Below are 26,179 nucleotides of genomic sequence, written 5' to 3'. Positions count from 1 at the left end.
GGAGACAACCCCCCCCACTTTATATACCGCGGGCATTATTTGGGCAGCCGAGTATGGACGGCCTTTAGTTAAGTAAAAAGGGGAAATGACCAAAAGGACCGGACCCAGCCCCAAACCCAAACATTCCCCATCAGTGTCAGCAGAAGAATGGAGAAAACCACAAAGGAGGCGGGTGTATAAACTATTTATTAATAGCAAGGCCTATAGACTTATTTCTTCTTGGACACACCCACAGTACGGCCCCGGCGGCCAGTAGTCTTGGTGTGCTGGCCTCGAACACGAAGGCTGCAGGTAAGAAAGAAAAGGGTAATAGGTCATAAAAAGCATGAAGCAAAAGAGGAAGACTGGACACTAGGATGCAGGATGGAAGTTTAGAGGCAGGCAGGGAGATGAGATCCCTCACCCCACTCACCCCCAGAAGTGGCGCAGCCCTCTGTGGGCCCGAATCTTCTTCAGCCGCTCCAGGTCTTCACGGAGTTTGTTGTCCAGACCATTGGCCAGGACCTGGATTTGCCAGAGGAAGAGGGGTGTTTGTTTTTCTTCCTTGATCACCTACATTCTAATGGGGACCATCCCCCTGCCACCTCCAACCTTCCCCCAACCCCCGCCCAACTCCCTTCCATCAATACAAACCTGACTGTATTTCCCATCTTTCACATCCTTCTGTCTGTTCAAGAACCAGTCTGGTATCTTGTACTGGCGTGGATTCTGCATAATGGTGATCACACGTTCCACCTGGTAGGTGGGACAAGGGTCAGATCCAGAGGGGACCCAGATGTCCTCCCAAGTAGGCACAACCCACAGCGCCCCCCTTCCCTGTCCTCACCTCATCCTCAGTGAGCTCTCCCGCCCTCTTGGTGAGGTCAATGTCTGCTTTCCTCAACACCACGTGAGCATATCTTCGCCCCACACCCTGAGGTGAAAGGTTTGGGAAGAATTAGGTCTGATTGGTTTTCTTTTAGCACATAAAGCACATAAAAGTAGGGCCTGAAATAATCTAGTACTTTTGCATGATCCCGTATCACCCTTCCCTATTTGGTAAGACATAAAGCCTAACCACTGAAAAGAAAAAAAAAATTCTGTTCAGGGCCAAGGCTGGGCCATGAACAGAGAACCCAGTAAAGGATAAGCCCCTGAGAGCACATGGTCTCACACTGCCCACCACATTGAGGCAGTCAACAAACGCTGGCTGACAAACACTGCAGCAGCCCCTCAAGAGTAGTACTGATTCCTGCACTGAGTAGTACTGATTCCTGCACTGTGGAGGACAGTGGGCCTGGCTTTCAGCATTCAAAGAGCAAGACCAGGGTCTTACGAGTTAAAAGGCTGCTCAAGGTCTCTAAGGACCACGATTCTTTGGGCAGGCCACTACATCCCCATAATCATAGTTTGCCAAGATCGCAAATTCGTCAGTGCCCAGAGATGATCAGGTCCTAGGAGCTAACTCTATCTAAATCAAACCCGAAAGGTACTAATGCTTACACTGGTGCCATGACACTAACACATGCACCCCTGCCATCTGAACTCACCAACCAGATTTGGATAGTAAAGGGTGGCATTTTCTCCCTGGAAGAAAATGACCTAGGAAACCAAATTATCAGGAGGTTGTCCACAAGAGATTGGGGTCTTAAGCTTCTCTCAAATTCACGAAAATATTTACAGATAAAATGCCATGAAATTTGCTTCAAAATGGGTAAGGGGTACAGATGATAAATCCATGGGCTTTGATTATACCCTTCTACCTTTGAATTTTTTTAATTAACTTTTATTAAGCTTCAATTGAACATTTACAAATCCAATCAGTCTGTCACATGTAAGTTTACATACATCTTACTCCCTTCTCCCACATGCTCTCCCCCTATTGAGTCAGCCCTTTCAGTCTCTCGTTTTGTGACAATTTTGCCAGCTTCCCTCTCTATCTTCCCATCCCCCCTCCAATCAGGAGCTGCCAACACACTCTCAAGTGTCCACCTGATTTAATTAGCTCACTCTTCATCAGCATCTCTCTCCCCTCCGCTGACCAGTCCCTTTCATGTCTGATGAGTTGTCTTCGGGGATGGTTCCTGTCCTGTGCCAACAGAAGGTCTGGGGAGCATTTCCGCCGGGATTCCTCTAGTCGCAGTCAGACCATTAAGTATGGTCTTTTTATGAGAATTTGGGGTCTGCATCCCACTGATCTCCTGCTCCCTCAGGAGTTCTGTTGTGCTCCCTGATAGGGCAGACATCGATTGTGGCCGGGCACCAACTAGTTCTTCTGGTCTCAGGATGATGTAGGTCTCTGGTTCATGTGGCCCTTTCTGTCTCTTGGGTTCTTAGTTGTCGTGTGACCTTGGTGTTCTTCATTTTCCTTTGCTCCAGGTGGGTTGAGACCAATTGATGCATCTTAGATGGCCGCTTGTTAGCATTTAAGACCCCAGACGCCACATTTCAAAGTGGGATGCAGAATGTTTTCATAATAGAATTATTTTGCCAATTGACTTAGAAGTCCCCTCAAACCATGTTCCCCAGACCCCCACCCTTGCTCCGCTGACCTTGGAAGCATTCATTTTATCTCGGAAACCTCTTTGCTTTTAGTCCAGTCCAATTGGGCTGACCTTCCATGTATTGAGTGTTGTCTTTCCCTTCACCCAAAGCAGTTCTTATCTACTGATTGATCAATAAAAAACCTCCTCCCTCCCTCCCCCCTTCGTAACCACAAAAGTATGTGTTCTTCTCAGTTTTTACTATTTCTCAATATCTTATAATAGTGGTCTTATACAATACTTATCCTTTTGCCTCTGACTCATTTCGCTCAGCATAATGCCTTCCAGATTCCTCCATGTTATGAAATGTTTCAGAGATTCGTCACTGTTCTTTATCGATGCGTAGTATTCCATTGTGTGAATATACCACAATTTATTTACCCATTCATCCGTTGATAGACACCTTGGTTACCTTTGAATCTTTAAATTTTTCCATAATCATGCTCCTGAGAAGTTGCTGTCGAGCAAAGATTTTGAAGGCTCTGTTTACTGACTCTAGATGCTAGCCTGCCAAGAGGTTAGGTCCCCTTTTCTCTGCCCCAAGATCGCTGTTCTCTTCAGGCCTCCTCTATCCACAAAAGTACACTGCAGTGACCATCACTTTCTCCTAAGGGCCTGGACTATGTAACAGTTGATAGCCAACTTAATCATTACACTCACCCTCTTTAAGGACACAGCCAGCACTTGGATACAAAAAGGTGGTTTTCCAAGGACTCAAGTCTGAAATTATTTGATCAACTAATTTAGTAGTCCGTATTAACTTGGAAACCCTGGTGGCATAGTGGTTAAGTGCTACGACTGCTAACCAAACGGTTGGCAGTTCAAATCCACCATGCACTCCTTGGAAACTCAATGGGGCAGTTCTACTCTGTCCTATAGGGTCACTATGAGTCAGAATCGATTCAACAGCAGTGGGTTTGGTTTTTTGGTATTTAATTTAGAATCTATTTCTACACTGGACAGAAAAGTTGTTAGTGTGCCTCATACCTGCATTTAAAAATAAACACTGAAGACTCTGAAAGTGTTCCAGGACAACTGGCATCTTGGTGGGACAAGAGTTCCTTGTGAACAAGACCCATGGGGACCTTCAAGTCAACTCTAACCCCTCCAAGTTTCCAAATACTTCCTGGATGGCAGCTATAATCCTGATGTAGAAGAGGGCAGAACACTAGCCTTAAAAAATACAGCAAAAAACTGAAAGTGGCAACAAAACAATGAGGGGAAAAAATCACAGCACAGAAAAGCTTTGCAGGATACACGCATACGTGTATGTTTCACCAACTGCCACTGAGATGGCTCAGATCCATGGCCACCCCATGTGTCAAAGTAGAACCGTGTGCTATAGAGTTTTCAATGGCTGATTTTTCAGAAGTAGATCGCCAGGCCTTTCTTCTGATGATGCTGGCTGGGTGAACTTGAACCTCCAATCTTTCAGTAAGCAGCCAAGCCCTTAACCATTTGTACCACCCAGGAACTAAACCAAAACCAAAAACAGTGCTGTCAAGTCGATTCTGACTCATAGCAACCCTACAGAACAGAGTAGAACTGCCCCATAGTTTCCAAGGAGCACCTGGCGGATGTGAACTGCTGACCCTTTGGTTAGGAGCCGTAGCACTTAACCACTACGCCACCAGGGTTTCCTGCAGATCTATATTGTTAGCTGCTGTTAGCTGGCCCCCCAACTCATGGTGACTTCACGCACAAAGGAATGAAATGTTGCCCAGTCCTGCACCCTCCCTGTGGTTGGTTGTGGATTGGACCATTGTGATCTACAGGGTATTCATTGGCAGAGCAGTGGGAAGTAGATCTCCAGGTCTGTCTGCCTAGTCCATCTTAGTCTGGAAGCTCCACTGAAGCATGCCTAGCATCACAGCAACATGCAGGCCTTCACTGACAGGCGAGGGGTGGTAGCTGCTCGAGGTGCACTGGCCAAGAATCAAACCCAGGTCTCCCATATGGAAGTCAAAATTTCTACTACTAAACCACCAAATGCCCCACAGTAGATCTGCTACCTGTCAGTATATACCCTTTTCTTATGTTAACTTTCATTCTTCACCATTCTGGAGCTAACCACGTTTTTGAGGAACCCCTCCCCATACTCAGCCTCCCTTTTTCCTCTTTAATCTTCTCCCAATTTCCTAGAATTACCCCAATCCCTCATTCTTAATAAAGGACCACCTCCAAGCTTTAGGTCTGTCACCAAGAGGTAGCTGCCTTTCCTGGCTCTCTGCTAACAAAAACTTCAGTACCCAGAGATCTCTAAGGAACAGCCCTTCCCAATGATAGCAGGGCACCAGGATCCCATCCCCCTGTGAGACTTCTCTTCACATGCTAAATATCTGAAAATGGCTGAACAATTGTTCATGAAATCTAATTCGACTACAAAGATTATGACACACATTTAACAAATCAACTGCAAAGATGCAGAGAGTGGAGAAGCACCCTACTAACCATGCTCCGCTTTTATATTCACAAACTCGCTTATGGCTCACAGCAACGCTTTGCAGTAAGTATTCAATCTTTAGGGTATCTTACATTTTCAGAGAATATCAAACAGAAGCTTTAAGCTGCTTCTGTATTCAACTGAAGCAGCTCTGTTAAAAAAGTGGTTAAGCTGCTTGGCTGTGAAGCAAAAGGCTGGCAGTTTGACCCCACCAGCCACTCAGTGGGAAAAAAATGTGGCAGTCTGGTTCCTTAGACATTTACAGCCTTGGAAACCCTATGGATTGCTGAGTCGGGATAGACTTGAGGGCAGTGGGTCTGGTATTCAATTGAGAACAAGTAAAAGCTGCTCTCTGTATGAGAGTGAAAAAAAATCAAGGAAATTTGACAAACTCGATGGTCGTCAAGACCAGTCGGGACACCCCCTCTGTCACCGGAGGCGGGGGTAAGGTATCCCCAGTACCATCCATTCCCTAACACTGAATAAGCCTCAACAATACACCAGAAGTAGAAGACTGTAAACAAGACTGGCTTGGCCCTGTTCCCTCTGAGTTATGGGTACTGCAGGGCAAGAAACACATTCAGCTATTTGTACAAGTAATTATTCTATAAACGATAGAATGTCCCCAGCCAGAAGGCTGGATGAAAGTAGATATCCAAACCTGCATTTAATTCTTTCAACAAGCCCAAACCAAAATATACTGGGGTTCCCTTTTCAGCTGGAAAGAACACTGACTTTCACCTCCGACAACTGAGTAAATATCCTGCTCAGGACCTAGTGATGACCCTGTCCCATGGATATATTCTTTGACACTTGCAATCTGTTGGCACAGCTACTCATTCAAGATGTATACGAATTATAAGGTTTTCAGGGTGTATAAATTTAACAGGAAGGGCTGTTGTTATGATGTAGTGGAGACAGAAATCTCAAACTGAAGGTTCAGAAAACAGCTTTAAATAACTTTAGCAAATTCCGGTCGACAACCATACCCAGCCTCTTCACTCTAGTGAAACGTTTTGGCTTGACCTTAGACCCTTCTCTGGCTTTTATTACTCACCTTTTGTGGTAAATGTGGTTAAGGGATTAATCACTCCCCTTAGCTTTTTTTTTTTTTTTAAACCCAGCAGCCAACGTGATCTGGTTGCCTCCTCGACCTTGCTCATTTATAATTTAGCTCTTAACAACCCAAATCTCATTTATAATCTTTACTTTACCTTAATGGCAGTGATGGCAAAGGCTATCTTCCGCCGCCCATCGATGTTAGTGTTGAGTACTCGCAAAATGTGCTGGAACTTCTCGGGGATCACCAGAGACTGATTGAAAGAGATGGGGGGGGGGATCAGACACTGTGAACTACCGTCAAACCGTAAGACGAACGAACCACCTCAAACAGGAACGCTAAGTTTGTCACATAGGGAGCAATGACCCCCTCCACGTTTTCACATCACCGCAAACTCCTCATTCCTGCAGACAGCAGAATCATGAACCGTTCAGGCCTAGGGATATGCAACTTCCGGAAAGGGGACAGGTCCCCTGCCGATTCCCAAAAGTATATTCTGCGTAGAAGCTGCCGGAGATCCCCGCACACGCCTAAACCTCTCCCCGCTTTCGTGCCTCCAGGGAGTGACCCTTTCCCGGGTCCCGTTTCCCGGAATTGGAAGTCTTTGGTTATCCATTCTCAGGGGTGTAATGCAAGGCTCCACACAGAAAGTTGCAGGCCCCTAGGATAGGGCGTTTTTGGCCCTCTGAAAGCAGACGTTCCCTGCCCCGGTTCCGATGCAGCCAGATCCCGACCCGGACTCTAGACTTACCATGGCGGCGGTAGCTTCGGCGGCGTGTAGGCCTCCGGTGGAAGAGAGAGCGGAAGTGACGCCAAATACTTATATAGCTCTCTGGTGGAAGGGGCGGAGCCATCTGGAAGAAGCGCTTCCTGAAACGGCTTCACCCCAAACTGACTAGACTTCTGAGGAGCTGACTTGGACGCCACAACTTCCGGTGGTGTCTGCTCTTTACAGTCCGTAAAGTTCATGGGTGTGGCAACAGCGAAGATTCCGGGACGAGGCTGTATGTGAGACTTCCGTACTCTCGTTTGTGCTTAGGTGAAGCGGTTACAATTGAAAGGAGTTAAACAGTTTAATTCATTTATCTGCGAACGGGTTTGCGTTGTGCAAGGCTCTCTGGAACGGACTTGCCCGGACTGACAGCTGCCGGAAGTGAGGCTGCGCCTAATGGCCGCAGTTGCGACCATGGCGGCAGCAGCTCGGGAGCTGGTGTTGCGAGCCGGCGCCTCGGATATGGAAGAGGAGGAGGGCCCGCTGGTGAGAGCGCGGGGCTGTTTTCCTCTCCGGAGCTCCATCCGGGCCTCCTAGCGTCGGGAAGTCCCGGGCTGGGTGTAGGCACAAAAGGGTGGGAGCTCGGCTGCTATCGGTAACGCTACCTGTTTGGCTTCCTGGGATCGGACCTGAACCTGAACGAAAACCAGAGTAGCCATGACTCAGTTTCCAGGGGCACAATTTCAACTCCTCCCGATTTGGGGCAGAACAGAGAAGCCTCTGGAGCCACACAGCCTGGGTTCGAATTCCAGCTCTGCCACCTACACACTGTCTTTGGGCAAGTTAACCAGCTTTTTCTATGAGATGACGAAAATAATAGTATCTGTCGTATTAGGTTGTGAGGATTACGTGAATGAATATATGTAAAACGGTCCGTGACATGCACTTAAACAGTGTTTAAGTTTTAGCTGACTTTTCTAGAAAGGCTCGGACTCCCCAGAAAGATGGTGATACGACATGTGAAATAGCAGGAGTCTAGGACTCCTAAAGTCAGCTGCAAGATCTGCCCAATTTTTGCAGCTTCTCATCTTCCTTAGAGACCTCCTCCCTCTTCATGGATTACATGCTTCCTTTACCATATGTCCTGTCCATAAATCCTAAATAGTAGGTGGGGTACAGAGTGAGACTCTCGGAGGTTTTTGACTCAGCACTTATTACTCCCCAGTAAAAGAACCTCTCTCCCACTTGGAAGATTGAGGACGTCCTATTGTATTTTGTTCTTTTCCTCCTCCTCGTACCCCTCTCTCGGTAATTTTTCCGTTCCCAGGGGAGTGGTACTGGGCTCCAGGAGCCACTGCAACTTGGGGAGTTGGACATCACTTCTGATGAATTCATCCTGGATGAAGTGGATGGTAAGTGATGGCATGGGGCCTCTGCAGAGCTGGAAGTTAGAGTGCCTGTAATCTAAGGTGCAGCAGGTGCCAGAAGGAGTAACACAGAGACTGGTGTGCAGATACTTAGTGTGGGGGGTGAGAGCTGTGGATCCGGGCTCTTATGATAACTTTCTATTTCCAGTTCACATTCAGGCAAATCTGGAGGATGAGTTAGTAAAGGAAGCTCTTAAAACGGTGAGGCTTTCCACTGTACTAATCTGCTCCCTCATCTCCCCTCCCCACAAAGAAAAGAAAAACAGTCTTCTATTCTCATGACATGACCGTGGTGTCCCACTCTCTAGCCCTTTGTTGATTCTGTTCCAGTGATTCTTTGTTGCAACTTAGTCCTGACCTGTCACTTTATATGTCTTCCTAGGGTGTGGACCTCCGTCACTATTCAAAGCAGGTTGAGCTGGAGCTACAGCAGATTGAACAGAAGTCCATTCGAGATTGTATCCTCCACCAGAGGGCAGGAGTGGTGTTATTGACAGGGATTTTGTCGGGTATGGTGCAGGCAGCCCAGCTAGGGCTGAGATTTCCCTGAGGTTTCTGTCATCTCAGGGAGAAATCAGAGAGGTTCTGTAGGTCTGAGAATCTCCATATTCAGCATGAGGCCCCTTGACTTTTTGTGGGTCAGATATCCAAGAGAGCGAAAATATAGCATCTCTGCACAACCAGATCACAGCCTGTGATGCTGTCCTTGAGGTTAGTAACCATGGCCTGTGACCCATAACAAGCATGAACTGGTCCAAGACTTTTGGTGCCATTTTTAGTCATTGACCTTAGGTGGAAACAGGTTAGAGTCATTTTCAGGATGACCTCAGCATCCTTTTTCATGGTCATTTCCATAGCTGATATTCTTTCCGAACGGTGACCTTTGGGATACTTCTCCCCTCATCACCCCCCACCCTCACAAACTGATAGATACTAGAGATTTCACCAAGAGAATTAAATGGCCCACTTGTCCCCTACCAACCCTTTGGTGCTCCAGCAGCATTTACTCTCTCCCCAGCGCATGGAGCAGATGTTGGGAGCTTTCCAGAGTGACCTCAGCTCCATCAGCTCTGAGATCCGGACACTGCAGGAACAGTCAGGAGCTATGAACATTCGTCTTCGAAACCGCCAGGCAGTTCGGGGGAAACTTGGGGAGCTTGTTGATGGTCTGGTGGTGCCCTCTGCCCTGGTCACGTGAGTCGCCAGTCTGAAGGGTCACAACATCTATGGCAGCTAGAGACTTACCACATGGGTCTTCTGGGTCCTGGTCATCAAGCGCCTGCCAGAAGTTGGTGGTTGGATTGACAGTCTTTTCTCACTGCGATATGTGCTTTAGGCATCAAAGATTAGGAGTCATCTAGGGTCAGATGTGTAGTGAGGAGGTTCGAGGCTTACGTGGAGAGTCTAGAAGCAGAAAACTGTACATACAGCCTGACTGCATGTTACAGTGTAAGAAGGTACAGCAGGCAGAGGCTGGGTGTAAGGGGTGTGGTTTGGGCGTAGTCTAGGGATGCCTGGGTCTCCCACCTAACCCACCTTGCTCCTCCCTGCTACCCAGGGCAATTCTGGAGGCCCCAGTGACAGAGCCCAGGTTCCTGGAGCAGCTGCAGGAGCTGGATGCCAAGGCAGCTGCAGTCAGAGAGCAGGAGGCTAGGGGCACAGCGGCCTGTGCAGACGTCAGAGGCGTGCTTGACCGGCTCCGGGTCAAGGTGGGGAGTGGGGGTAGATACCCAGAAACTGCTAGAACCAGGCTCCCTAACACCTTCACCCTGGATTCCCTGGCAGAGCTCACTGAAGCTTGCCCCCCAAGAACTTCGCCCTGCCCTTATCCAGCATAACTCATTGTCATTTCTCTGGGTTCCCCTGAAAATCTTCAGGAATACTGAAGAGGTGGTCTCCACCTCTCCTCTATGTAGCATCTTTGACTTCCCCTAACTCCCCCCAAACAGTAAGAGGGTTACAGCTTCACACCCTGCGTTTGGTCCCCTGTGTCTAGGCAGTGACGAAGATCCGAGAGTTCATCCTCCAGAAGATTTATTCCTTCCGAAAACCAATGACCAACTATCAGATCCCCCAGACAGCCCTGCTGAAGTACAGGTCATTACCTGAAGGAAGGGTGTGTGGTAGCCTCTGAGCTTTTGAGCAGCCCAGTGTGGGCATCTGGTTTATGGGCAAATGAGGAGACTGACTCGTCCCTGGCCCTCCAGGTTCTTCTATCAGTTCCTGCTGGGCAATGAGCGAGCAACGGCAAAGGAGATCAGGGATGAGTATGTGGAAACGCTGAGCAAGATCTACCTGTCCTATTACCGCTCTTATCTGGGGCGGCTCATGAAGGTGCAGGTGAGGCCAAGGAGGACATTTCTGGGCACGTAGTCTGGGAGGAGGGAACACTCTGGGCAAGGAAGAACCATGTGGAGAAGAATTTTTATTGCTGTGTGGGAAGAGATGGTTACCGGCTCTCTTTTCTGTTTTTTCTAGTATGAGGAGGTCGCTGAGAAAGATGATCTAATGGGTGTGGAAGATACAGCAAAGAAAGATATCCTAGAACTGGGGAACCCTCGTTCCAGGCCCTTGAGGGTGGGAGGGCTTCTGGCTGCCACTGCCTCCAAGGCACTGCTTCATATGTTTTTCGTGGGACAGAAACCTTTGAGAATGTGATGAAAGCTGTGGTCTCCCTCCCCCAAAAAATGCATATATGATTTTGTGGCATAGTTTTGCACGTGATATCAGGGGATGTGGACACACCCTGAAGCCCATTCACAGGTGCTAGGTGAAATTGTGCAGGTACTGGGAAAGAGGACTAGTGTGCTAAGGAACATGGAGGCCTTGCCTGGCTGCCTCGTCCCCTGGAAGTATTGAGTCTTTGGGCCCAGCTGTGGTCTCATTGTTTTCCCTGACTCTGATCCTTCGTACGATTCTTCTCAAAGCCATCACTTCGCAGCAGGAATACCATCTTCACACTGGGGACCCGTGGCTCTGTCATCTCTCCCACTGAACTTGAGGCCCCCATCCTGGTGCCCCACACAGCCCAACGGGGAGAGCAGAGGGTATGAGGAGGAACAAGCTTCAGCCACAAAGGGGACTCTGGACATGGAAGAAGGGAAGGCCAGGCCTTGGGGCAAAGCTTCCCATTTCTGCAGGCCCCATATATTGATCCCTTATACCTGGGAGTGGCCTTCTCCGGTGACCCTGGTGTGCTATGTTGTGAAAAGGGTTGGGAACCATTGATTTAAGGATGTGCAGAGGGAAGAGACAAGCTGAGGGAAATAGTATGTCATGAGGCAGGTGTTGAGGCAGATGCAGCTGGGGTTGGACTTTTCCTCACACTCCTTATTCTCCCACGTATCATTGGTGCCAGTTCCGGATTCTTTTCCACAGCTAGGACTTGGATTGGATGGGAATGAGACCAATGGGGAGGGTCTCGAGTCCTTATTAGGAAGGTTTGCTGAGTTTCCAGTCAGACATATGAGGATCAGTGTTGGGCTCCATCCTTTTTTCTTTACCTTTTCCCTCCTAGTATCCATATGAGGCCCTCTTCCGCAGCCAGCACTATGCTCTCCTAGACAATTCCTGCCGTGAATATCTTTTCATCTGTGAATTCTTTGCTGTGTCTGGTCCAGCTGCACATGACCTCTTCCATGCTGTGATGGGCCGAACGCTCAGCATGACACTGGTATGATCTCTTTCTCCTGTGCTCTTAAAACTCCTTTGTCCTCAGTTCTCATCAGTACCATAGTGGGGTCATAACTCTGGTAATACTGAAAGCAGGAAAACTCATTCTAAAACATCTAAGCCTTTTACACGGTGTAACTCCTATGAAACCCTCACAGCTTGGGGTCCCTGAGACTGCCCCATTGCTGATTCATACCCAGGCAATAGCCCCTGAAAACTGAAGTGCTCCTAAGCCTTGGTTATCTAACCCCTGGCCCATTTTCAGCTCCAGATTCTACTGTGACAGGTCATGATGAGGGATCCTGGTGAGCAAAGCAACAGGGCCACCTGAGTGGATGGGGAGGAGGAGCCATTTTTCTTTTAGATCTCTCCCTTCCCTCCCTGCCAGCGCCTCATCCTCAGAGAAGTACATGTATGTGTCCTTAGCCACTGGGGATGACAAACTAACAAACATTTTCTTCCAATTCTCTGCTTTTCCCTAAATCGCAGAAACACCTGGAGTCCTATCTGGCTGACTGCTATGATGCCATTGCTGTTTTTCTCTGTATCCATATCGTCCTTCGATTCCGCAATATTGCAGCAAAGAGGGATGTTCCCGCCCTGGACAGGTCACTGAGTTCTGGTCCTTGGTCTCTGCTTGCCTCGAACTGTCAGCCTTACACAACTCCCCCTAAGCTTTGGGCTCCTGCAGACCTGATATCATTGACTCCTGTTCTGTTCATCTGTCCTGGAGGCAGGACTGCTGCTTTCTCATCCACCTTTTACACACACTCCTGCTACCACCATCAGCCATTAGCCTGAGGGTCGCCGCAGAATTGAACAGCACCCCCACCCCACACTGTGCTCTGCCTCCCCTCCAACTTCCTTGCCAGCTGACCTCTGATCCCGTTTAAGCTTACAGGTACTGGGAACAGGTACTTGCCTTCCTGTGGCCTCGGTTTGAGCTGATCCTGGAGATGAACGTCCAGAGTGTCCGAAGCACTGACCCTCAGCGCCTTGGGGGGCTGGATACTCGGCCTCACTATGTGAGGGAGGGCAAGGGTAACAAAGGGGTTCCCGAAGGGCTGGGCTGCAAGTTTCACTGTGGGGATTGGCCGGGGTCACTGTTGGGTTGTGGGCCTGGCTGGATATTTAGCCACACTGTGAGGGGGCAGTCTAGGAATGTGGCCAGATTTCAGGTGGGGTTGGGCACAGTTGGTAGGACAGATTAGAGGTGCAGTCAAAGGGAACCTGGTTAGCTGGCTCTGAGGGAGTTGGGAGATTGTGTCAGTTGGGCTAGCAGGTTGGTGTGAGTTTTTCCTCGTCTTCTTTCCCCCAGATCACACGCCGATATGCCGAGTTCTCCTCTGCTCTTGTTAGCATCAATCAGACAATTCCCAACGAGCGGACAATGCAGCTGCTGGGACAGCTGCAGGTGAGGGAGGGCAGGAGAGACCTCCCAGCAGTGGGTGGACTGCTGCTGGGGGCTGGAGTCTGAGGAGGGCCGCAGTGACCCTGTCTTCTCATGTTCCCTCCTCCTTTTGGCTTTTTCAGGTGGAGGTGGAGAACTTCGTCCTCCGAGTGGCAGCTGAGTTTTCCTCAAGGAAGGAACAGCTTGTGTTTCTGATCAACAACTATGACATGATGCTGGGTGTGCTGATGGTAACACAGACCCCCTTCTCCCTGTCTCCCTACCCAGAGGATTCAGTTTCCCCTATCCCTCTGTTAGCTCTGTGAGGGCAGAAATTATGCTTGTTTTGCTCTGTTTTATTCCTGGAGTCCAGCACAGTGTCCGGCTAAGTCCATAAGTGTGGAATAAAGAGGATACCCTGAGTGAAGAACTGCTTCTCCCCAAGCTTGAGATTTCCCTTTGTCTTCCCTTAGGAGCGGGCTGCAGATGACAGCAAAGAGGTTGAGAGTTTCCAGCAACTGCTCAATGCGCGGACACAGGTAAGGGCCGTGGGGAAGATAAAAGGGACAGCTCTGCATGCTGTTATCAGTTTATTGTGTGTGTGTGTAGGGGATGGCAGTGAATAGACCTCAATATGTGGATTTTGTTTTTCTTTTTGTTGAAAATATACACAGCAAAGCATACACCAGTTCGACAGTTTCTACATGTACAATTCAGTGACTTCGATTACGTTTCTTGAATTGTGCAACCATTCTCATCCTGCTTTTCTGAGTTGTTCCTCCCCTGTTAACATAAACTCATTGCTTCCTAAGGTTCCTATCTAATCTTTCAAGTTGCTGTTGTCAGTTTGATCCTATACTGTTGTTTTTGTTAGGTGTTGTCGAGTGGGTTCCGACTCATAGCAACACTGCATGGTCCTGCACCATCCTCAAAATCGTTGTTGCAGCCACTGTGTCAGTCCATCTCGTTGAGGGTCCTTCTCTTTTTTATTGACCTTCTACTTTACCAAGCACGATGTCCTTCTCCAGGGGCTGATCCCTTCTGATAACATGTCCGGAGTATGTGAGACATAGTCTCACCATGCTTGCTTCTAAGGAGCATTCTGGTTGTGTTTTTTCCAAGACAGACTTGTTAGTTCTTTTGGCAGTCCATGGGTATTCACTATTCTTCACCAATATCATAATTCAAAGGCATCATCTTCTTCAGTCTTCCTTATTCATCATCCAGCTTTCCCAGGCATATAAGGTGATTGAAAACACCATGGCTTGGGTCAGGTGCATCTTAGTCCTTAAAGTGACATCTTAGCTTTTTAATGCTTTAAAAAGGTCTTTTGCAGCAGATTTATCCAATGCGATGCATCTTTTGATTTCTTGACTGCTGCTTCCATGGGTGGAAGTAAAATAAAATCCTTGACAACTTGAGTCGTTTCTCCATTTACCATGTTGGTGCTTATTGGTCCGTTGTGAGGATTTTTGTTTTCTTTATGTTGAGGTGTAATCCATACCGAAGGCTGTGATCTTTGATCTTCATCACTAAGTCCTTCAAGTCCTCTTTATTTTCAGCAAGGAAGTTTGTGTCATCTGCGTGATACAGGTTGTTAATGAGTCTTCCTCTAATCCTCATGCCTCGTTCTTCATCTAGTCCAGCTCTTCGGATTATTTGCTCAGCATACAGATTGAATAGGTGTGGTAAAAGGATAAAACCCTGACATACACCTTTCCTGACTTTAAACCAGACAGTATCCCTTTTTCTCTCCGAGCGACTGCCTCTTGATCTATGTACAGACTCCACATGAGCACAAGTAAGTGTTTTGGTATCCCCATTCTTCATAATGTTATCCATAATTTGTTATGATCCACACAGTCGAATGCCTTTTTGTAATCAAGAAAACACAGGTAAACATCTTCCTTGTGCTTTCTGCTTTCAGCCACGATCCATCTGACATCAGCAATGATATCCCACTTTCCACATCCTCTTCTGAGTCCAGTTTGAATTTCTGGCAGTTCCCTGTTGATATACTGCTGCAGCCGCTTTTGAATGATCTTCAGCAACATTTTACTTGTGTGTGATATTAATGATATTGTTTGATAATTTCCACGTTCGATTGGATAACCTTCTTTGGAATAGGCATAAATATGGATCTTTTCCAGTTGGTTGACCAGGTAGCTGTCTTCCAAATTTCTTGGCATAGACAAGTGAGCATTTCAAATGCTGCGTCTGTTTCTTGAAACATCTCAATTGGTATTTCGTCAATTCCTGGAATCTTGATTTTTGCCAGTGTCTTCAGTGCAGCTTGGACATGTTCCTTCACTACCATTCGTTCCTGATCGTATGTTACCTCCTGAAATGACTGAACGTTGACCAGTTCTTTTTGGTATAGTGACTCTGTGTATTCCTTCCATCTTCTTTTGATGCTTCTTGCATCTTTCAGTATTTTGCCCATAGAATCCTTCAGTATTACGACTTGACACTTGAGTTCTTTCTTTAGTTCTTTCAGCTTGAGAAATGCAGAGCATATTCTTCCCTTCTGGTTATCTAACTCTATGTGTTTGCACATGTCATTATAATACTTTGCCCTCTCGAGTCACCCTTTGAATTCTTCTGTACAGCTCTTTTATTTCATCAATTCTTCCTTTCGTTTGGCTACTAGATGTTCAAGAACAGCTTTCAGAGTCTCTTCTGACATCCATTTTGGTCTTTTCTTTCTTTCCTATTTTTTTTTTTTTAATTGTGCTTTAAGTGAAAGTTTACAAATCAAGTCAGTCTCTCATACAAAAACTTAGGCACACCTTGCTATGTATTCTTAGCTCCTCTCCCTTTAATGAGACAGCACACTCCTCCTTTCCACCCTGTATTCCCCGTGTTCATTCAACCATCTCATCTCGCCTCCGGACAGGAGTTGCCCACATTGTCTCATGTGTCTACTTGAGCCAAGAAGCTCACACCTCACCAGTGTCATTTTTTGTCTTATAGTCCAGTCCAATCCCTGTCTGAAGAGTTGGCTTCGGGAATGGTTCCAGTCTTGGGCTATCAGAGGGTCCGGGGACCATGAACTCTGGGGTCCCTTAGTCTCAGTCAGACCAGTAAGTCTGGTCTTTTTATGAGAATCGGAGGTCTGCATCCCACTTTTCTCCGGCTCCGTCAGGGATTTTCTGTTGTGTTCCCTGTCACTTTCCTGTCTTTTTAATGATCTTTTTCTTTCTTCATGTATGCTGTTCTTGATGTCATTGCATAACTCATCTAGTCTTTGCTTATTAGTGTTCAGTGCATCAGATGTGTTCTTGAGATGATCTCTAAATTTAAGTGGGATATACTCAAGGTCATACTTTGGCTCTCATGGACTTGTTCTAATTTTCTTCAGGTTCAACTTGAACTTGCATATGACCAGTTGATGGTCTGCTCTGCAGTCGGCCCCTGGCCTTGTTCCAACTGATGATATTGAGCTTTTCCACGGTCTTTTTCTATAGATGTAGTCAGTTTAATTCCTGTATATTCCATCCGACAAGGTCCATGTATAGAGTCACCGTTTATATTGTTGAAAAAGGCATTTGCAATCAAGAAGTCACTGGTCTTGCGAAATTCTATCATGCGACCTCCAGCATTGTTTCTGCCACCAAAGCCAGATTTTCCAACTGCTGATCCTTTTTTGTTTCCAACTTTCACATTCCAATCACCAGTATGAAAGCATCCTGATTGCATGTTCGATCAATTTCAGACTGCACACGTTGGTAAAAATCTTCAACTTCTTCATCTTTCGCCTTAGCGATTGGTGAGTAAATTTGAATAATAGTTGTATTAACTGGTCTTCCTCGTAGGCATATGGATGTTATCCTATCACTGACAATGTTGCACTTCAGGATTGAAGGGTTCTTTTTGACTACGAATGAAATGCCATTCCTTTTCAAGTGGTCATTCCTGGCATAGTAGACCATAAAAAAATATGACTCTGCAATTCAAAGTGGCCAATACCAGTCCATTTCAGCTCACTAATGCCTAGGCTATTGAAGTTTATACGCTGCATTTCATTTTTCACGATTACCAGTTTTTCTAGGTTCATACCTTGTACATTCCATGTTCCAATTATTAATGGATGTTTGTAGCTGTTCTTCTCATTTTGAGTCATGCCAGTCGTGATGTGATGTAGGAATCTAATTTTTTTCTCTATGGATAATGATCAACCCAGAACCATTTATAGAAAGTTTATCTCTTTCCCCATTTGATCTGCAGTGCTGTCTTTGTCATACAGCAAAGTTTCACAAAGTTGTCCATGTTGCCTCTTTTCTAGTCAGTTGATCAAGTTTTCTATTCCTACAATAGTATTAATTATTATGTCTTGCCTTCTTTTTAGCAGTGTCTCGACCGTTCTTGGCTTTTTGGTTTTCTATATAAAATTTACAACCCATTCATAAGTTTTAAAAAATAAAAAACCTTTAAGGAGTTTGTTTAAAATGGCATTAAATCTATAGATCAATTTGGAAAAATTGATACTTTATAATGGGCTCCCTCTCCATTTATTCAGATATTCTCCAGATGTCTTTTGATAACATTTTATGATTTTCTGCACAAAGAATTTGCAGCTCTTTTGTTAGATTTATTCACAGGTAGGTGTAATATGTAGATGTATACCTACTATAAATGAATAAATCCTTTCTAGTCCTTACGTCTGTAATTTTTCTTCTACTAGCTAGTAGTTCCAGTACAGTGTCCAGTAGCTGACTAGAAGTAGTGATAGCGAGAACTCTTCTGCTTTCCTTGATTTTAGAAGGAATGCTTTCATCGTTTCCCCAATAAGGAGAATGTTCTACAGGTAACAGTTTTTTGTAGATAACCCTTTATCAAGTTAAGAAAATTCCTTTCAGTTTCTTCTTTGCTAGGAGTTATTATAGCTATTCCTAGTAGAAACACACATTTATTTAGGAATAACGACTAGCACTCATACTAGGAGTTATTAGAAATAATTACTTCATTTTTTTATCTAATCTTTTGGACTTCGTACTCTATTCTTTTAGAATTTGTGCTTTAAATTGTTGGTATTTAAATATTGTCTTTTTTAAAAGATGTTTTCTTACGGTTAGAAGTGGGGTATAGAAATGTTATTGAGTTTTGTATATTGATCATGTAGCCAGCCACCTCCTAAACCGTTATTTCTAATAACATGTCTGTAGATTTGTGTGTGTTTTGTATGTAAGCATCCATCATCTAAGAATTATGACAGTTTCAGTTCTTCCTTTGTAATCCCGATGTGTTTAATTTCTTATGTCTTTACTCTCTTACCACACTGGTAGTACCCCCAGTACAAGTTGTCCCCGACTCACGACAGGGTTCCATTCTGACAACTCCATCATAAGTCAGTTCTGACATAAGTTGAATGCCCAATTTTTAAAAAATTATTAATGCCTTTTATTGTCACCATCTTTATAAACCTGGCAGTGTTTTGAACAGTAAATCATAAAATTGAACATCGAATGGTAACGTAGCAAATTACGTGCTGCAAAGTATTACCAACGATAAGATGTGCCAAAAAAAAGGATGGTCCTGGGCATGGTTTGTTGTAAGTGAATACTTTGTAAGTTGGAGACTACCTGTACAGTGTAGAATAGTTGATTAGAAGTGGCTGTAATGAAAACTTACACTTTTTTTTTTTTGGTAATTTTTATTGTGCTTTAAGTCAAAGTTTACAAATCAAGGCAGTCTCTCATACAAAAATTTATATATGCCTTGCTATATACTCCTAATTGCTCTCCCACTAATGAGACAGCCCACTTCCTCCCTCCACTTTCTCTCTTCGTGTCCACCAGCTTCTAACCTCTCCCTCTTCCCTCTCATCTCCCCTCCAGACGGGAGATGCCAACATAGTCTTAAGTGTCTACCTGATCCAAGAAGCTCATTCTTCCCCAGCATCTTTTTCTATCCCATTCTTATCCTTTTCTTGATTTTATAAGGAATGCTTTTATCATTTCCTCATCAAGAGTAACGATGCTGTAGGTTTTTTGTAGATAGCCTTTATTGGGTTTAGAAAATTCCTTTCAATCCCTGGTTTGCCAGGAGTTGTTGTTATTATTTTCTTAATCATCAGTGGGTATTGAATTTGGAATCAAGAGTGGATGCTTTTCATCTGTGAGATGATCATATGGTTTTTCTTTATCTGTTATGTGATGTGTGACATTTATAGATTTCAGAATGTTAAACCACACTGGATTTGGGTTGCTGATTCATTTAGAAATTTTCTTCTCTGTGTATGAGTGAGATTGGCCTGTGATTTTCTTTCTTGTATTGTCCTTAGGCAGTTTTGGTACCAAGGTCACAGAAGGAGGTGGGAAGCAAGTATTCTTTCTTTATCTTTATTATGGAAGAATTTAAGATTGAAATTTTTTCTTCAGAAGTTTCATAGAATTTGCAGCAGAAGCATCTGGGAAGATTTAAAGCTACGAAATTCCTTCTGACTACTTCTTTCATTGCATTCTGTGGTGAAATATGTAGCATTTTCATTATCGTTTAGTTTTAAGAATTTTTGTATTTCAATTATAATTTCCTCTTTGATCCATGAGATTTTTGGAGGACTGTTTTAAAATTTCCAGATATAGTTTTCTTATTTATCTCTTTGTTGTAGATGTCTAACTTAATTGCATTGTGGCTAGACAATGTGGTCTTTTTTGTATCACTTTTTTCAAATTTGTTTGGATTTGCTTGTGGCCTAGTATATGATCAACTGTTGTACATGTTCCAGGGGCGTATGAGAAGAATGTCTATTCTCTGTCAGGTGTGGAGATCAAGCTTTTTAATTGTGTTGTACATGTCATCTATATCTCTATTGGTTATTCTTTGTCTATTTGACTTATCAGTAGTGGAGAGGGATGTATTGAAATCTGTAGGTTTGTCACTTTCTCTTTGTAATTCTATTAAATTCTGGATTATATAGTTTTCAGCCTGTTTTATCTAAAATCTTGAAAATTTAGAATCATTGAAGTTTAAACTCATTCAGATCTTACTGGTGACATGAACCATTTGTCATTTTATAATGATCCTCTTTATCCCTGATAATTTTTTTGTCTTAAAGCCTGTTACGTCTGATATTAACATAACCCTGCCAACTTTATTTTGGTTATTATTTGCTTATTATATGTATTTCCATTTTTTTACTTTCCGCCTTTGTGTGGTCTTACATTTTAAGTATGTTTTAAATTTTACCGTGCATGCTTAGCTTAAAGTCTAAATTTAATCTTGACCACCTCCCAAACAACATGTAGACGTTTAAAATGCTTTAGCTCCAGTCATCCCGCTTCTGCCTTCATGCTAATTATTGACCAATATTTTACTTCCATTCTGTTTTTGTTATTTTATAGTGGTAGTGCTTATTTGGATCTCCATGCATGTTTACTGTTTTATTTGTTCACCATTCCTTTTTAAAACTCAGATTTTATCTTTTGGAGATGGTTTTTCTTCTTTCTGAAGTAAATTTTCTAGGAGTTCCTGTGGTGAAGGTCTGTTGGTGTAAACTCTGCTTTTGTTTTTATATACATGTCTTCATTTCATCTTTGTTAGGGAAAGACAGTTTTGCTGGTTTACTGTCAAATTTTAGGTTAACACTTACTTTCTCTCAGCATTCAGATGCCTTTCCACTGTCGTCTGGCTTGAAATTTTGTTCTAATTATTGTTTGAAGGGAGTCTGTCTTCTCTGGCTGCTTTCTGTTTTGGTGCTCTGCAATTTTACCACAATGCGTCTACATGTGAAATTCTCTTTATCTCTCTTGGTAACTGTTGTGTTTCTTGGATATTTGGATTTATGTTTTTCATTAATTCTGGGAAATCCATCATCAGTACCTCTTTAAATGCTGTGTCTCCTCCATTTTTTCCTTAAAAAATGACTAGTTATAGGTTAGACTTTTCCGTTCTATTCCCGCTCTCTTTTTAGTAAAATAAACATATGATTAGATGACAAAGGAAGCAGTTGTACTCATCTGGACAGTTAGGTGACCAGAGAGAATGTCAGCTCTGCTTTCAGAAGTACAGTATTCTAGACCCCTAATCCCACAAAGATGCGCTTAACCAGTGAATTCTGCTGAGAGCAGCTGAGGCGCCAGGGGATGGGCCAGGTGTTGAGGAGCTGGCTGTCATCAGTGTTTGCTGTCCTGTTTGATTGGCTGGTGCTTGATGTTGTGTGGGAACGATTGCTAGCCAAGGCCTAGTGCACTGATTCCCTCTGGTTACTCCTGCTATAAAAACGTTCTCAAACATACTTTGGCTAGATAGAAAGCTTAAAAAAATTTTATCCAAGTCTAGACCAGTGCTGTCCAATAGAAATATTAGGTGATTTTAAATTTTCTTAGTAGCTGCATTAAACAAGTGAAAAGAAATAAGTGAAACTAATTTAATAATATATTTTTTAACCCATTAAAGGAGTGCCCTGGTGGCACAGACAGTTAAGCACTTGGCTGCTAACTAAAAGGATGAGGGTTCCCACCTAGCAGTTCTGCGGGAGAAAGACCTGGTGATCTGCTCCCATAACAATTACAGCCTAGAAATCCCAGTGGAGCACTTCTGCTCTGTCTCAAGGGGTTACTATGAGTCGAAATTGACTCGACAGCACCTAATAACAGCAGCATATCTAAAATATCATTTCAGCACTTAAAAAAAAAAAGCTAATTTTTTATTGTGGAAGAATTTAAGAGTACACTCTAATAGAGAGAACAGCTGAATGAACCCCCAGGCAATCTTCACAAAACTGCAACCAGTAGCAACTTAGTTTGATTTCATCTGTACGAACTTTGTTTCCCTCGTACCCCAATTATTTTTAATTCAGTCCTATGCATCATTATCATTTCGTCTGTGTCAGGATTTGTTTTAAAAGCCTAGCCACAATACTGTTAGCACACTTTTAAAAATTAACAGTTCTTTAGTATCAGATAGCTAGTATTCAGATTTCCCCAGTTAATCTCATAAATTATTTTTACAGCTTAAATAAGGATCCATATAAAGTCCATACATGTGTCTCTTTTTAATCTATAGGATCCCCTTCCATCTTTTCCCACTCTCCTGCAGTTTATTTATGGAAGAAACTGAGTCATTTGTCCTGTAGAATGATGTACAGTCTGGATCTTGCTGATTGCATTCAGTGGTGTGGCTGAATTGTCCCTCTGTCTTGTATATTTCCTACAAACAACTACTTGTATAGTTAGATGAAAAGGCTTGATCAGATTCCAATTATATATATCTATATATTTTTTTAAATAACATTTGTGAGGTAGTGGTGTGTACTTCCAGCAGAAGGCACATGATGTCTTCTTGGCTCCCTTTTTGGGATGTTGGTAGCCATCAATGGTCACCACTTAGATCCATCAATTAGATTTCTTTGTCTCTTAACATCTCAAGTTTTCCCATCTCCTAATCTGTGTTGCACTTTGAATCATTCCTTCAATTTTAAATTCTAGTTTACACTGTCATTCTTCAGGTATTTCTGGTCTGCTATGTAACCTGTTGACTTTTAAAAATTTCAACAATTATGTTTTTTCCTTTCTGAAAAACCCCATTTTTTAAGTTGTTCATTCCTAATGTTGTTGTTAGGTGCCATTAAGTCGGTTCCAACTCATAGCAACCCTGTGTACCACAGAACAAAACACTACCCAGGGCCTGCACCATGCTCACCATCATTGTTAGGCTTGAACCCATCCATAGTTGTTCTTAATTCGTCATTTTTGTGTTTACATCCTTTTCTTTTTAAAACAGTTCATATGGAATATACAACTATGTATCTGACAATTTTAATATTGGCAGTCTTTGGAGGTCTAAATCCGTTGTTTATGGTTTCTGCTGATTCTCGTGGTAGTTTACATTCTTATGTGTGTCATGATCTTTGAGTTCATTACTTGATCAGGGGGAGTCCTGTAGGTCTAAACTGGTTTTGAGGATATTTTCCTCCAGAGGAAAGAAGCCTCCTACTTCTATGATAGCCAAAGGATGTCACCCATCTGGGTCTACATTGGTGCCTCTTGAAGGTTTCACAAGAGATTGAAGGTTCACCCTCCCCACTCCAGACTGGCATCAGGCTGTTTCCAGATAGTGGACTTGTCATAGCCATTTGTCTTTTGGCAGCCCTGCCTCGCTTCCCAGCTGCGTAGCCCTCTGGCACCAGTCTTGACTCCATTTTCTTGTTTCTCTGCCCCTACCTTCAGTTTAGTGTCTTGCTTGGCATCTTTTTTTTTTTTTAAAGAGGGGATCCTTGGAGATTTCCCCTAACTTTTGTGAAGCCAGTGATATCTTAAAATGTGTGTCCTTTCCAGAGTTTAGCTGTTCTGCTATGGAAATGTGCTTCTAAGCATCTTGTCAGCCATGATGCCAGAATTGGGACATCTGATCCTGTGTTTATATGTCTCCCCAGGAGTTCATTGAAGAGTTGCTGTCTCCCCCTTTTGGGGGTCTGGTGGCATTTGTGAAGGAAGCTGAGGCTTTGATTGAGCGTGGACAGGCTGAACGACTTCGAGGAGAAGAAGGTATGAGGATGGTGTGGTAGTGGTTGGGGCAGCAGTAAAGTGAGTGTGAGACAAAAATGGTAGGATGCAGATTATGTGGGGAGAGCAAGTAAGAATGGGTTGGGCAGAGATGGTAAGGATGGCTGTGCATTAGGGAGGACTTAACTGAGGTCAAAGATCACCCAGCCTAGTCTCTCTCTAACGCTATCTCTGTTTCGTCCATTATCAGCCCGGGTAACTCAGCTGATCCGTGGCTTTGGTAGTTCATGGAAAACATCAGTGGAGTCTCTGAGTCAGGATGTAATGAGGAGTTTTACCAACTTCAGAAATGGAACCAGTATCATTCAGGTGACCTGCAACTCCCAATCCCCACTCCTACCCTCCCCCCAACATTGATTTTTTTCCCCCTCTTCGCCTGGGTTCAGCACCTCCCAAGTGACCCTTGATCTTCCTCTGCCAGTTCTGGCCAAAGTTCTGGATGAGCCCTAACTTCTGATTCCTAACCATTATCATTAGCACTGCCTTGCAGTCTGATCTCTCCATGACCTTCTCTGACCAGGGAGCATTGACTCAGCTGATCCAGCTCTATCATCGCTTCCACCGGGTACTGTCCCAGCCGCAGCTCCGAGCCCTCCCTGCCCGGGCTGAGCTCATCAATATTCACCACCTTATGGTGGAACTCAAGAAGCACAAGCCTAACTTCTGATGTGCCGAACCCTGGGATCTGCCAACCCTCTCCATGGACTTCTGTACCCCATCCCATACCCTTTTCACCTGGGTCCCCCTTCAGTTCTCTCGCCTTGCCTCCCAGACCTTTGACACGCCTCACTCTTGCCTTCATTCCCAGGACCCTAACTTATCAGAATAAGCCAGATTCCTTTGGCTTTCTGAACTTCCCCATGTCTTCAGGTTTCCCAGAACCACTCACCCCTGCCTGAGCTTCCCAAATGACCTTTATCATTTTTTCAATTTTGTCACATACACATGCACGGACCACCCCCCCCCCCCCCCCGCCACATCCCCATGTCTGTTTCTTCCCCCAGTAGAACTTTCACTGCCTCAATCTCTGGTTCACTCTACTCTTGTTACCATGTCCTGAGGTGGGAAGCCCCTACTCTGGGAATTGGTGGCAAGGGGAGACTGCCTCCAAGTCATTTTTTTTCCACTCAAAATGATTTGTTTAGCTTTTTGACCTTAGATCTCAGCAACTTGAACACTAACCCACCCCCTCCTGGCCCAAGAGTTACCCCAAGGTCAGCCTGTAATAAACAATATTTAATATAACATGAAAAACATCATGCTTGGTAAAATAAAGGGTCCGTAAAAAAAAGAGGAAGACCCCCAACAAGATGGATTGACACGGTGGCTGCAACAATGGACTCAAACAGCAACAATTGTGAGGATGGCACAGGACCATGCAACATTTTGTTGTTATACAGTGGGGTCAGTATGCGTTGGAACTGGCCTCTAACAAAAACGACAACGTAACATTACACTCTTCTCATTTCCTTTCTACTTAAACCAAAAACCAAACCAAACCCTGTCGAGCCGATTCAGACTCATAGTGACCCTATAGGACAGAGCAGAACTGCCCTGTAGGGTTTCCACGAAGTGCCTGATGGATTCAAACTGCCAGCCTTTTAGTTAAAGCCTTAGCTCTTAACCACTACACCACCAGGGTATCCTTCCTTAGGAGCCTTCAGCTGGCCCCATCCCTGCTCCAAGGTCACATTTCCTCTCCATCTCCTGGGCTTGCTTACATCTGTTCTCGTGGGTATCTGTAATTAATGGGCAGGGAAAGTAATCTCTAACCTCTAGCTACTTCAGGCCAAAGAGGTGCTGCATTGATTTTTAGAGAGGGGACTATTTCACAAGTAACCGACCTGGTAGAGGAAGGTGGCCCTCTTGTTAAAGTGGCGTGCAGCAAGGGCTGTGGAATGTGCAGTGTCAAGCACATCCAACCCCTCAAGCTAATTCAGAGAATGCCTCCTGGTGGCGTACAGGTGAAGAGCTACGCTGCTAACCATAAACGTCAGCAGTTCGAATCCAGCAGGCTCTCCTTGGAAAGCCTATGGGACAGCTCTACTCTGTCCTATAGGATCGCTGTGAGTCCGAATTGACTTGACGGCAAAGTTTTTTTTTTTTTTTTAAATCATCTGCTTGGCTTTCTTGGTTGTGCCGGCGTAGCCCTTTGCTGGAGGGCTGCAACACTCACACCGTTCCGAGTAAGGGGCGGCCAGGTTGGCAACTTAGCCACATCATCCACTTCAGTGTTTGGTTTGGAGCCTTCTTGCCGTCCCCGCCTAGGCTCCTCGTTTGAACCCAAACTCTAGACTGGAGAGACCTGGGGGCGCCTTTAAGTCCTAAGGGGGAAGGCGCGGGTTGTCAGGAGAAGATGGTAATTTAAGGATGTTTCCTGTCTCCTGCGCCCTCGTGGCCTAATCATTCTTGACCCCAAAGTGGGTAGTGGAAGATAAACGGTTTCTA

The 26,179-nt window shown here is 44.7% G+C and overlaps 2 protein-coding genes across 6 annotated transcripts; one reads left to right on the top strand and one right to left on the bottom strand.

Annotated features, from left to right (window-relative positions):
• Positions 1-168: 168 nt before the first annotated feature.
• RPS18 (ribosomal protein S18) lies at positions 169-6,893 on the bottom strand. Its single transcript, XM_064284493.1, has 6 exons — positions 6,777-6,893; positions 6,180-6,278; positions 827-913; positions 634-735; positions 413-504; positions 169-285 (listed from the first exon to the last, which is right to left on the bottom strand). Exons 1-6 carry the CDS (start codon positions 6,777-6,779, stop codon positions 210-212), a joined length of 459 nt encoding a protein of 152 aa, XP_064140563.1. The 5' UTR covers positions 6,780-6,893; the 3' UTR covers positions 169-209.
• An 18-nt stretch (positions 6,894-6,911) lies between these two features.
• On the top strand, positions 6,912-24,992 carry VPS52 (VPS52 subunit of GARP complex). Of its 5 annotated transcripts, none has more exons than XM_064284459.1 (20): positions 6,912-7,283; positions 8,065-8,149; positions 8,313-8,365; positions 8,547-8,622; positions 8,808-8,875; positions 9,183-9,358; positions 9,723-9,873; positions 10,161-10,261; positions 10,372-10,504; positions 10,643-10,700; positions 11,078-11,211; positions 11,682-11,837; positions 12,326-12,444; positions 12,738-12,861; positions 13,155-13,250; positions 13,370-13,477; positions 13,700-13,765; positions 23,602-23,713; positions 23,922-24,040; positions 24,252-24,992. In XM_064284459.1, exons 1-20 carry the CDS (start codon positions 7,194-7,196, stop codon positions 24,396-24,398), a joined length of 2,172 nt encoding a protein of 723 aa, XP_064140529.1. In that variant the 5' UTR covers positions 6,912-7,193; the 3' UTR covers positions 24,399-24,992. The 5 variants fall into 5 exon arrangements, with proteins under 5 accessions (XP_064140529.1, XP_064140537.1, XP_064140548.1 ...); XM_064284478.1 differs by lacking the exon at positions 8,313-8,365 and adding an exon at positions 7,464-7,575 and having other exon boundaries at positions 7,106-7,283; XM_064284486.1 differs by lacking the exon at positions 6,912-7,283 and adding an exon at positions 7,465-7,575.
• Positions 24,993-26,179: the final 1,187 nt, after the last annotated feature.

The sequence above is a fragment of the Loxodonta africana genome, chromosome 1, assembly GCF_030014295.1.
Source record: "Loxodonta africana isolate mLoxAfr1 chromosome 1, mLoxAfr1.hap2, whole genome shotgun sequence".
Classification (NCBI taxonomy): domain Eukaryota; kingdom Metazoa; phylum Chordata; class Mammalia; order Proboscidea; family Elephantidae; genus Loxodonta; species Loxodonta africana.
Note: the sequence above shows the minus strand (reverse complement) of the source record. Positions and strands in the feature narration are given on the sequence as shown.